This window comes from Drosophila erecta, unplaced genomic scaffold, assembly GCF_003286155.1.
Source record: "Drosophila erecta strain 14021-0224.00,06,07 unplaced genomic scaffold, DereRS2 tig00000126-arrow-pilon, whole genome shotgun sequence".
Taxonomy (NCBI): Eukaryota; Metazoa; Arthropoda; class Insecta; order Diptera; family Drosophilidae; genus Drosophila; species Drosophila erecta.
Genome location: NW_020825209.1, coordinates 10,129,160 through 10,142,003, shown reverse-complemented (window position 1 = coordinate 10,142,003; position 12,844 = coordinate 10,129,160). Strand labels below are relative to the sequence as shown.

The window sequence follows — 12,844 nt, the reverse complement described above, 5'->3', positions numbered from 1 at the left end:
CACAAGCACACAAGCACACAAACACGCACTTCACACATGCGACTACGTGCAGTCATTAAACATCCCACCTGCGCCCCCGGTCAAAGGTCACGCGCGGCCGGGCCAAAAGGTCACTTAAACAAAATGAAATGAATAAATGCATGAGCTCCACTCATCTTGGGCATCGGGTGAGCGGAGTGGAGCGGACTGGAGCTGCGCCATCGAATGGCCAACTAAACGGTTTGTAATGGACGCCTTGGCTGCCGGGATTGAAACTTAATTGCAAAATTTTAACAAACACTCGCAGCAATAACAATAATTTTAACCAACTGCAGTGGGTGGACAATGGGGAGCTGGCTGCTTGCCTGTTTGCCTGGCTGCCTCACTGGCTTCCTTTTGCCAGGAGTCAAGATTTATGCGCCACCGCCTGAAATTAGAAACGCTTCCCGCCCTGTGTCCCTCTTTTTTTTGGCCAGCAGTAAACAAGGCTGCGCCACGCCCCCTGCCCCTGCGAGCCAGAGGAGAAGGGGGCGGTCAGGAGGTTGCTGTTGCTGGCCAATGGCCATTAGTTGTTGCTGTTCGCCTTTTCCGCGGCGACAAGTGCACTTTATTAGCGCTTTTCATTTCGCTCCTTCGAAGCCTCCCAGTGTCCTGCCGGGAAAAATATTTCCTTCTTCCTGTGCCCCCGCCCCGCCCCGCCCCGCCCCGCCGAGAGCCATTTGGCATAAATGCGTTCATTAAAGGCACATTGACACGGCGCCGCACTGGGTCAGCACAAGGACTCGCCGAGGTCCTTGCCTCGGGCAGCACTTACGCCATGTAAGCCCGGTTATTGATGCTCCGCGGTCGAGGTGCTTAAAGCAGCTGTGTGTCCTTATGTGGCGCCTTTTAAGGCAGCATTCCTAGCACCTACAATGCAGAAATACCATGATTAACGCGGTGGAAAACAATGGCAGTCCCAAAAAGCCAGCACCGCCTAATTAGCTGTTTAGTTTTGAACTAAGTCAGGCAACCCGATTGTATTTATAATCCTTAACTACCTTCAAGTTAACCTAATGCAACTCGGAGGGAAATTTGCCTAGTTAGCTGTTTAGTTTTGATCAGTGGGAATTTCAAGTCAGACAACCCGATTATATTTATAATCCTTATCTGCCTTAAACTAAACATAATGCAACTCGGAGGGAAATTTGACTTTTAACAGCCTTGGAGCGCCTTAAATGAATTCCCCACCATGAGAGCTGCAGACGGGCAGGAAATATGGCACATCCACATCCCCGGAGAACTGGTGTAATCGGTTAGAGGTCCGCATGAGCCGGAGTCCTTGGAGTCCCTGGGGTCCTTGGAGTCCTTGTTCTTCAGCGCGGCTGAGCGAGCGCCTTGACCTGTTATTTATGCTGACCGCAGTCACGTCCTGGCTAAGTGCTCATGTGTTCCTTGGAGCCCCTTGGCCAGCACCTATCCCCTGGCCATCGGCCTGGTGCATTTGTGTCGACATTCGCCGTGGCATTTATAAAATTGTGCATAATTTAAGCGCAGCACTTGCGGATGGGAGTCCGCCAGCCAAACCAGAGTGACCGACCACATGAATGATGGTTCCCGTGGAGCCGGCAAAGGATAGTGTGTAGTGTAGGGAGGGTGCACTGTGAGAAATGCACCAGGAGGTCAAAAAGCCAAAGGGCGGCTGAAGCGCTGTACTACGAACTGCCACTCAATTTGCAGCTTGAGAAGCTGATCGAATTTTTTCCTCAGTGTGCGGGGCAAGCTGCAATTGCAGCGACATTAGGAGGGGGGAACACTTGGTGGGAGGAAGGACGCCGCCGACACGGCAGCTTGAAAGGCATAATGAAGGATAATGAGTTCTTGATTAGTACAAAGTGGAAAATTGTGTATTTTTGCCCTGTCGCGCAGTGCGTATAAGCCTCGCCCATCAGCCTGCGCAGCGCCCATTGGAAGGCGCCCCCCCCTCGCCCTCGCCAGGCACCAATTAACTGTAATTAGGGTCGCCCCATTTCTGCGTGACCAGAGCAAACAAACACCCAGCACTGCAGAAGTAGGCGAGCCATTTGCTCGATTGCCGCCCCCAAGCCGGCCAAAAATAAAAGTGGCCAAGAAACCGATCCGCACTGGACAAACACTTCGCATTCCGCATCCAACACCAGCGATGCCCGCGGTTTTCAGCTGCCGTTCAAATACGCGCGCATTGTGCGTATACGTAATGCGTATTACGCATACGTCCTGTGAACAGGACGAGCAGCCCTTCGAAAGCAGCGCACGGTAAATAAAATCAGGAGCACAGGAGGAGCGCAAAAAACACAACAATAAACGCTGAAAAATCAACACCATTTTCAGGACGCTTCCGTTTTACGCCTGCTGTAGTTCCTTTTATATTTATTTGTATCTGTATTTTTACTTTTATTTTTATTTCACCACTCGTTCAGTCTGGTTTTCCCAACTCTATAGTTTCGTCCTGCAGGAAGCTGTTGGCATACCCTGCAGCTCAGGGTTGAGTGACAGCACAGTGGACCTTGAAAACAGGTAAGCAAAAGATGGCTTCTTGAGCTTTTCAATGTCTAAGGAAGATTTGGCTGGCCATCAAAATGGAATGGCGTGATATATGTATGTATCTGAAGGGCATTCGAAAAGAGTGTGGAAACAAAATGCTTTTTCATTTGCTCCTTTTGCGCGAATTGATTTTCTTGGCTGGACTTTTGCGGCATTTCCGCACTCGCATGCAAATCGACGATTAATCAAAATACCACTTTCCCCCGATTGTTGCTGCAAATTACATTTTTCGCGTTTTCGCTGACTGAAATGACAAATTTACACAATTGGCAGCCGATCGCCGAGTGGCAATGGCCATGACGAAAGTCAAACTGCGAAAGTTAATGGAAATAAGTGAGAATCAGCAAGTACATGCAACACTTGTCCACTTGCCTCCGCCTGAATTGCGATTCACAGTGTTTCGGAAAAGGAAGGGAATTATTCGCTTACAAATTACAGCCTTCATTTGTGGCGCTGGGAAGTGCAATTTACATCAAATCCATTTCAGTTCTTAGCCAAGTGGTGATCGAAGAAGCCATCTACTTCGCCTTTTCCCGTCTGCAAACAGTCAGTTTTGCCTCTACCAAATTGGAAGCTGCTTATTAAATTCGCGCTGAAAATGATGCACTTTTAGCTATGACCGATATTCCTTATAATATTAATTGCCACACGAAATTGTAGTAAGCCGGGGAATACAGTAATTAAAATGGCCGTAAATCCGAGTCTGCCTCTCGCCAAAATACTTTATTCGTTTGAATTGCATCCAATTGCTTTTGCGAACCCACGAAAATAGGGCTCCGCACTTCCACAAAGCCCATCTAGGTGCTGCTCATTTTGACTTTTTAATAACATTAATTAAAAGTGCGCAAACTGAATGAAAGCCCCGCCAGCGGACCGTTCCCAACTGCTGCCTCCGTCCACGAACTACCCATTGGCCTCCATCTGTCCGTCCGTTTGTCCGTTTGTCCGTTTGTCCGTCATTCTGTCCGTCTGACGAGCCTTCCGTCCGCTGGTTCCCTTCGACGCCTCGGCAAACAAAGGTAGCGGCTACGTGGACGCAAATGGGGCAAAAATGAAGCAGAAGTCGGAAAATGCACAGCAAGAAAACATTGATCTCTAGTCGAGTATTCAGTCTGGTATTCAATTTAAACAAATAATAGTTGCCGTGTTTAAGTTTTCGTTTTCTTGCACTCGGCTCAAAATTCAATTTAAGTAACTAATATTTTCAGTGCTTAGGTTTTGCTCAAGTGCTTGAGTTACTCGGGCGTTGTTGCGCTCAGTGTAGGCGTACGAAACGAAATCAGTAGCAAGGCGAGGCCCAAACTGAAGCAACCAAATATTAATGAATGGGTAAATAAGGCGGCGGAGCTCCGCCCAACCACCCAACCACCCAATGGGTGGAGCTCGGCCCCAGAAGTCGGGCACGTCTTTCATGCCTTTTTCGCTCGGTTATATAACGGTATAAATTTCTAGTTAATTAATCACCTTTCTCTTTGTTTATGGCTAATTTAATTAATTTAATGTCTTTTATTGTTTCTTGTTGCTTTTTGGCGGCCATTCACTGCTCTGCGGATGCGGATGCGGATGCGGATACGGATGCGGATGTCATTGAATTAAAATGGAATTGGAATTGGAAGAGGAGTCGGAATCGGAATCGAAATTGAGCGTGGGAAAACTTGAGCTCGCAACCCTTTAGAATATTGGCCCAAACTCAAAAAATGATTAATTAAGCATTCGGTGTTAGGGAAGAGCGCGAAAAAATAGCCAACGATTAATTCCGCGTCATTTTGGCAAGACAATAAATATGTACTCATAAAACAGACCAAATCGGCAAATAGGCAAACATTTACTGGCTTTATTTGTTGGAGAATGAAGGCTGGTTACTTTGCAATATTAACTCCCTAATCACTGCGAATCAGTCATTTTGGTAACACTTGCAGTGGCCACGCCCCCTTTCGGCCGCCCAGTCCATTTGCCTTGGTTTTTGCAGTTTTTTCGCGGGTTTTTTGTGGGCCAATGACTGCGATTTCAGAGATGACTTGCACTCGCGGCGGCTTTCCTCTGCATTTTCTCTGTATACACACATGTTTATTTGTTGTTTAGGGCATAAAATACAATACAATGCTATAATAAATTAATTATTTATTTTAAATAACTTTAGATACTTTTATACACGAGCTGCGAGCATGAAAAGGCACTTTTCACACGTCGATCCGCCTGGTAGCTTCTCGGTTCTCTTTGTTTCCCTGTCCCCTGGACTTTCACTTTATGGCAACTGGGGGACAGTTGGAGCTCCAAGCTCCAGCTCCCAGCTCTCAGCTCCTGGTTGATGATGATGAGGCAGCAATAAATAGGTTCAAGCGGCGCTGATGAGTTCGATGCTAACTAGTGACTGACTAATGCTTGGCCTCCTCCTCGTTGACCACGATCGGTTCGATCTCCTTGACTTCGGCGGGGGTCTCCTCCTCGTTGTCGGGATTCTCCGGCAGGACGCGCACCTCCACGCGGTTGGAGGAGCTGATCGCCTGCTCTGGCTCCTTGTCGTTCTCCTCGGCGTTAACCTGATCCTGATCCTGATCCTCGTGCTCGTGCTCGTCGGAGCGACTTTGAGCCTTGTGGTTCTGGGGCAGGTTCTGCTGCTGCTGGCCGGGCTGCTCGATGGCCGTGAGGATGGACTGCAGCAGACCCTGCGACAGGATCTCCTCGTGGTTAGCATCGCCGTGGGCGACACCAGGCGCATTGTTCAGGGAGCCGCCAAACTGCACCTGGAAGTTCTGCGTCGGCTGCTGTCCGTTCAGCTGGATGCTCTGCGACTTCTGGGCGGACAGGACATCGAGTCCGTCCAGGCCGGGCAGCTGGTGGGGATCGGTGCCGTCGGGCAGGGCTGCCACCGCACTCTTCTGCGATGCATAGCCGGTGGGATCGTAGTCCAAGTCGTTTCCGGATGGCGGCGGACCATAACTGTCCGCCGGCACGGTGACCAGTTGCTGGGTGTGCTGCTCCGCCACTGGGATGCTCTGCGAGATGGCGTTGTAGGCGCCGGCGGATGCGGCGGAGACGCTGCCAAAGTGCTGCAGTTGCTGCAGCTGCTGCTGCTGCTGCTGCTGCACCTGGTAGCCATTGCTGCTCACCAGATTCGGACCATGGCCGCAGTCGTGGACGATGATGGGCTGCTGCTGCTGCTGCACCTGCTGCAGATTGAAGCGGGGCGCCTGCTGCGGCAAAGGCAGTCCTTGGGAGTGGAACTGCGAGGCGCTGTAGCTGTTCTCCGCGTGGAGGTGCTGCTGCTGCTGCTGCTGGAAGAAGAGCGGTCCAGACGGCGCGGCGGGCAGGTACTGCTGGGTTGGCGGTGGTGGTGGTCCCAGTGGACGCACACTGGCCACCGGTGGAGGTGGTGGCAGGTACTGGGGCTCCGGTGGGGGCGGTGGTCCCGGAGGTCCGAACGGCTTCTGGTGGACGAAGGCGGGACCGGGCTGTGGGGCAGGCAGCTGCTGTTGCAGGTTCAACTGGGGCGCAGATGGTGCGGGTGGTGGCTGGTACAGGGCCTGTGGAGCAGGCAGTGGCTGTGGCCCGGATCCAGATCCGGAAACGGGAATCTCATTGGCCGCGGGGGGAATATAGGTCTGGGGCTGCTGCTGCGGCTTTACGCCGAACTGGTCCAGATGCTGGACGGTGGCTCCAATGGACTCCAGGAGCCCAGCGGGCACGGGTGGACGGTAGGCCACCGGCTTGTTGGGCTGGCCGGCTCCGTGCTGCGGGAAGGGCTGCGGATTGCCGGAGGGCGGTCCGTACTGGATGTTCACATTGGATTGCGACTGCGAGTGGGCGTGGCTGCTGCTGCTGGTGAGGGCTGCGAACTGGGGTGGTGGGGGTCCGTAGATTCCAGTGGGCGGTGGTGGAGGGCCATAGTTTCCACTGGGCGGTGGTGGAGGTCCATAGTTTCCACTGGGTGGTGGTGGAGGTCCGTAGTTTCCACTGGGTGGTGGTGGTGGAGGCCCGTAGTTACCAACTGGTGGTGGTGGGGGTCCAAAGTTACCAATTGGTGGTGGTGGGGGTCCGGAGTGTCCGATGGTCTGGTACTTCTGGGCATGCACAGAGCCGGGAGCGAAGGAATCCGAAGGAGGCTTGGAATACGAGTCATCCAGGGAACCAATGGCGGCCTGTGAATAGAGCGGCATTAATTAGGGATAAGCACTTGGCTAATATCCAACCCACCTGCAAGGCTTCCGCTTCAATGGAGTTGCCTGCTGGTCCGGTGATCACATGGGCTCCATCGGCGCCTCCCTGGAGTGCCACAGCCACGATCTGTTCGTCAGTGAGTCCGTCGATGATGCTGCCACCACTGCCGCTTCCGGTGGCACCAGCGCCCAGGCTGTACTGCGTGCCAAAGGAGGCTCCAGCATGTCCTTGGGCCACCTGGCTGTAGCCACCCTGCGTCTCGATGTGGTTCTGCTCCACGTAGGCGCCCACTGGCGCCGGTATCGGTTTCCAGCCGTCGCAGGCCGTGTGGAAGGGAGCCTGCGATCCGCTGACACTGTGCGTGTGTCCCGAGGAGTCGATCTGGATCTGCACCTGCTTCACCGGGCCGGGCCCACTGGGGCCACTTGGCCTGGAGTGTCCGCCCGTCAGGATAATGGTGGTGGCGGGTCCGTTTCCGTTTCCGCTGCCGGGCAGGGCGACGGGCAGTGGAGGAGGTCCGTAGTTGGGAGGCGGGGCGTCGAAGATCTGCTTGGGCGGCAGGTTCAGCGGTCCGGAGGCAGGTGGTCCGTACGAGGTGGCTGGCTGGTGGGCGGGCTTGAAGAGCGGTGCGGCGTGCGGCGAGGGCAGCAGCTGTGGTGGTGGTGGTGGCGGACCGTACTGCAGCTTCGGTGGTCCGTATTGTGGGGCCGGGCGGTGCTGGATCTTCAGCGGCGGCGGTGGCCCGTACTGTGGCGGGGGTGGACCGTACTGAGGCGCCGGCTTCGGTGGTGGTGGGCCGTACTGCGGGGCGGGCTTGTGCTGGATGTGCGGCGGTCCGTAGAAGGGCTTGGGCACTCCGAAGTGGGTCTTGATCTGCTCGTGCAGCGAGCTGCCGCCACCAGCGCCTCCTCCGCCGCCGCCGCTTAGGAAGTTGAGCTTGGGTGGCCCGTACTTGATGGCCGGCGGTCCGTACTCCCGGAAGGGAATCTGCTGCGGCACGCCGTACTCCCGGTGGGGCACGTGCTGCTGCTGGGGCGGGGGTCCGTACTGCGGGGCGGGGCGTGGCGGCGGGCCGTATGTGTCGAATCCTGCCTCGCGGCGCTTCACCTCCTTGCCGTGCAGCACCGCCTGGGCGGCGCAGAAGCAGCAGGCGGCCAGCAAGGTCAGCAAAGTCAGGCGGAGCAGCATCTGCGGGCGGAAGGAGCGGTACATGTGGGTCAGTCGTTGGTCAAGATAGCACCTGGCGGGGAGTAGCTGGCCCCGAGCGACTGGACCGGAAGTCAAGCTCCTCCGAGGAGCAACATAGCCCAGAGAATCCAGTTTACAAAATTTGATAACTCTTCTTAATTTTGAGGCGTAGGGGGAAATCTGGGAACCCCTTTATGTCCCTTTTCTCTATTGATTCAGCCCATTTCTTTGACTTAAGACATAAAATATAAAGCGCAAGATCCTCAAACGTTTGCTGTTTCTAACTCGATTAATAAATGCCCCAGCAAAAGTATCTCATAACTGCAAGCGCGTATAAGCTTCAGATACACTTCTAAAGTCAGTGCATCGCTGGCCAACTTGTTTCTTCATAAATGTAACAAATGATGGCAACAGAAAGAGTTGTAATACAACGGGTTAGTCGGCCAGCCGACATCGTAATGTTCATTGAGTGGCATCCGCACAAAGTGTCTCCAGCTGACATCCATCTCGGCCACCTCGACCATCTCGACCATCTCAGTCATCTGGCCACAACCCCTTTTAACCGCTGCCCATTTGTTAGCTGTCTCGGTGACCTTTTGGGCGCCGCCAACTTGCCAAGGCCTGTCAGAGGTCAGGGGTCACAGGTCGCAGCCCACAGGCCCTCAATTCGCTCGCCGTTTCAGCCAGGTGTCGTTTTCCGTGTGCTGGCGAGTGTGTGTGGGTCACCCTAATTCCAGCCCCATGCCCAAGTATGTGGCCATTATGTGCGCTAATTTGCAACCTACGACCCGCCCGACTTACTTGGCTCTCTGGAAACACTGTGCAGCAAGGCACAATATAATTTAAGCCGAAAAATAGCACTTGCATTTGCATTAACTGCTGAACTTTGAACGCTTTCATTGCCAAACTTTGCAAGACACATAGAGTGGTATTGCATTTAAATTATTCATTTTACAAGCGAAATAATAATATCTTAAATACATTGCTAAATGCTCAGGAGCCACAAAACACTTGCCATGAATTGCTTTTCGGCCAACGGAGGAGGCGCTAATTAGTCCATTAAGGCCAAGTTTGTTGCGCGGTGTAATTGGCATTGCGGTTGCCCAGAAAACGTTGGCGTATTACGCTCTAATTAAAACATAACCCGGTCAGACTGGCCACCATCGTCATCATGATCATCATGATCATCATCACTTTGCTTACGGATGTCGCCGCACATCATGATCATCAATTATTCAGCAGGCGAGTGGCGACTTCGTGTCAGTTAAATAAGTATCGAAGTGGCAACAACTGAAAGGCCAAAACAGAATCACCGTAATAACCGAAAATAACCATTGACCAAGTCTGAATGCCTGAACGGCGGGCGGGGGGGAGTTGGCTATTTAATTGGTTTTATGTTTAACAACAATGGCAAACAAGCCAATCAAAACGGGCCAGAGAAAAACGATAACGCGCTCAAAACGGCGCTTCTTTCAAAATTCCACGCACAACACGCGATTTAGCCGGTGGTAATGCCAATAAAAGTGGCAAAAGCCACGCGTTCGACCGCAAAAAGGTGACGAAGCTGGAATGCCCTTATATAAGAAAGTGATGGTTTCGTTACGTAAGAGGTGAAGGTATCCTGAAGACGAGTGAATTGCACTCGATGAATCATGGATTTTGTAGATACAGTTGGATAATGGGCATTTGTGTTGACCACTTCTGGTATTTCCTGGTAATTCACAATATTTGCTATTGCTTCGGTAAAATCCCAAGTGAATCTGCTCTTATGCAAATACTAAGAGGAGAAAATCGAACTTCAACAGAACCAAAACCATTACAGCCCACTGTAATAGCCAAGTTATTATGCCACTTGCCATGATCGCATCGCCTCTTTCTGAATTGCATAATGCGGGCAATCAGCAATCTTTGGAAATGGAAAAGTGCACCTCAATGGTCAGCGATGCGCATTGAATACGAGTGCCACAAAGTGTGTAGTTACTTCTTTTCGCTTTTGGGTTTTTTGGTTTTTTTGGGTTTTTTGGGACTTTTATTTTCTACTTTTTGGCCAGCGGCGGCGTTAAAATGTCATAAGCGGTCGAAACGGAGAAGAAGACACGAAAATACAAGTAAAAACGAGACGCGCCGAAGAGGTAACTTTCACTTGGCTCCGCCGGGTGTATCTCTTTATTTCCATGTAGATACATCTGCGTATCTGTGAGGTGCGCTTCGTGGGATGAGTAGGTGTCACAAATGTTGGCAGTGAAATTATGCGCCGCATAATGAAAATACATTATAAAAGAAATGGCAAACAATTAAAGGTGCTGCTGGTAATGGAGTGTTCGGTGCCCATTGTCTGTGGGCCGTGTGAAGTGACCCGCATGTGGCCACCACCTGCAGCTCCAGCCCATTGTGGAGCGGCTTTTCGGCCCGTATGCGAGTCACTAAGCCACTTGGTCGCGTACGAACTCGTGCAAATGCAGTTCTTGTAAATATCATGTACATATTTTTATATCTATTAAGGGCCTTGCTAAATTAACAAATTATTTGCTTGGACAAACGCGCAGGAAAACTAGAAAACTACTAGATGCGACCCACAATTGAGCACCTGTCACTGGTCACCGTTTGCGGGCGGTCACTGCTTCAGTCACCGCTTCAGTCACCGCTGCAGTCACCGCTTCAGTCACCGCTTCAGTCACCGCTTCAGTCACCGCTTCAGTCACCGCTGCAGTCACCGCTTCAGTCACCGCTGCAGTCACCGCTTCAGTCACCGCTTCAGTCACCGCTTCAGTCACCGCTTTCTTTGGCCGCCGTTCGATTTCTGCTCATTAGCATAGCCCACAAATATTTGTTATTGATGCTAAACAATTGACAACAACGGCAGACGGCAAACAAATAAAGCCCAGGCAACAGCAACAACAGCAACAGAAAACAACATAACATATAAACAAACAGACGGCCGGCAAAACTTTCACTCTCGCCCAGAAGACGTAAATTCAGTTCGAGCCCAGAAACGAGGCAAAAGTTGAGCCGGCCCAAAAGGGTTGGGTTGCCGGCTGGGAAGCTGGGAGGATGGGCCCCAAGTTTTGGCCACAGCTGCCTGTTCAGTGCCCAAAAGTCGGGAATCGTAATCTGCGTTAATTAAATTTCCCCCACCAGTTTGGCGCACAGCGGCGGGCAAATGTGAATGCGAAATTACTTATGAATCAATTTCGATAATGAATAAATTATGTCCGGAGACAGGAGGCCCGCTACCGCCCAACTCCTGGCAGCAAATGAATAATCTGGGCCAGGATTTGCCCGGCAATCCAGGTCCTGCATCAATTCCAGCTTGGACCAGCCCGGGGCGACCCTCATCAATTAGCAGAGGTCGTGTCACAAGGTCAAAGGGCCAAGGCGCAGGCGCGCCCACCCACAAAAAAAAAAGGTCTACTTGCACGGAAACCAGAGGAGTTATGTCCTGAACTGAGATCTCGGAGGTTTGTCTAATTTTGGGACTACTGGAAGCTATTGAGCTATAATTTGCACTAGCACACTTTGCAGTTAGAATAATCCCCATTTGTTTTCCGTGCACTGGAGTTTTTTCAAAGTTTCGGCAAATCTATTGGGCACCCAAGGGGTCGGATAACTTTTACTTTCGCCGGCATTTCCCCGAGGTCTCATAGACTTTTCTGCTAATTGGGCTTGCGTTTGAGTTTCTTCCGTAATCCTTTGCACTCGAGTCCAATTAGAAAAGCGATTCGTTACCATGCCAGCTGCTGGTGTGGGTTATCCTTCGGCACAAAAGCACTCGAACAAAAAGTGTAGTTAACTCGATTCGCTTATGGAAGGCACTGCACACAAAAAGGATCCGTAGCTCGTAAAAAAATCGTAAAAAAATAGAAAAAAAATGCAATTTAAGCGCGGCACTCCCGAAACGGATCACGGGATCGGTTCGGAACGGTTCGAATCGGTACGGATCGTACGGGGATCTCTAAGCTCAGATCTCGGATCTGATAGCTCTCCAAAGGGTCGGCGACGGCGACCGCTGCTTGTCAGTCGCGAGTTGAAAATGCTGCCGCTCAGATGATAACGCCAGCTCATATAGGTAATAGCCCGCTGGACGCCGACGGCGCTGCCGCCGCGCAGCCGCTGTAGAAACCGAAACCGAAACCGAAACCGATTCCCAATCCGAATCCGAATCGGAATCCGAGTCCCCAGTCCGCATCGAAACCGAAAGTGAGGAAATTTCGTAAACCCGCAAGGTGCCGCGTCTAAGGGACAGAAAAAGATGAAGATGAAGCTGAAGCTGAGGCTGAGAGCTTTTCCCGCTCTCGCGACCAGTTTTGCAACGTTTTCACATCGATACCTTGGCAGCGCGGCGCTGGGAGCAACCTTGCCACATGGGGCAAGTCCGCAGTCGCAGCCTCGCGATGCCAAGTGCCATTCGCAAGTCGAAGTTGAGGATCCTGTCAAAGTTCAGAGCCTTGCCTTGAACAACGACTCGAGTGGTGATTTTTGAGTGGCTCAGTCTGGGGCTCTTGGCCAATGTAAACACGACTGACTTAATGGGTTTCCAAGCCGAACGCTTCCTCATGGTGGCCAACAAGGCAGTTTCACATGGGTTGCAAATGGGCTGGACCAACACTCGTACTTATTTAGCTTTCGAGTGGCTTTTGTGTGGAAAAACGCGGCATTTTCCGCTACATTTCCTACAAACGTAAATGCCTTTTTGCTCTGTGCTCAAATATAGGTAAGAACTTCTATTTGCATATATTTGCAGCCGCACTTGATAATTACTTCATTGCAACCTACTTTAGAATAAATCAGTAAAAAAGAGTTGATAAGATTTCTTCGTTTTTAAGCTGCTAAGTAAAATTCTCTTCTAAAACACAACCAGCGGTGGAATTTACATAATTTCCACTGCAATTACCCGATTACTCGGAAGGTCTTGCCAGATTTCTAGGTTGCCAAATCAAGAGCTCAATGGGCCAAGCGG

The 12,844-nt window shown here is 51.5% G+C and overlaps 1 protein-coding gene across 1 annotated transcript; it reads right to left on the bottom strand.

Annotated features, from left to right (window-relative positions):
• Positions 1-4,575: 4,575 nt before the first annotated feature.
• LOC6550596 (trithorax group protein osa) lies at positions 4,576-11,961 on the bottom strand. Its single transcript, XM_001978137.3, has 3 exons — positions 11,614-11,961; positions 6,736-7,887; positions 4,576-6,680 (listed from the first exon to the last, which is right to left on the bottom strand). Exons 1-3 carry the CDS (start codon positions 11,614-11,616, stop codon positions 4,917-4,919), a joined length of 2,919 nt encoding a protein of 972 aa, XP_001978173.2. The 5' UTR covers positions 11,617-11,961; the 3' UTR covers positions 4,576-4,916.
• Positions 11,962-12,844: the final 883 nt, after the last annotated feature.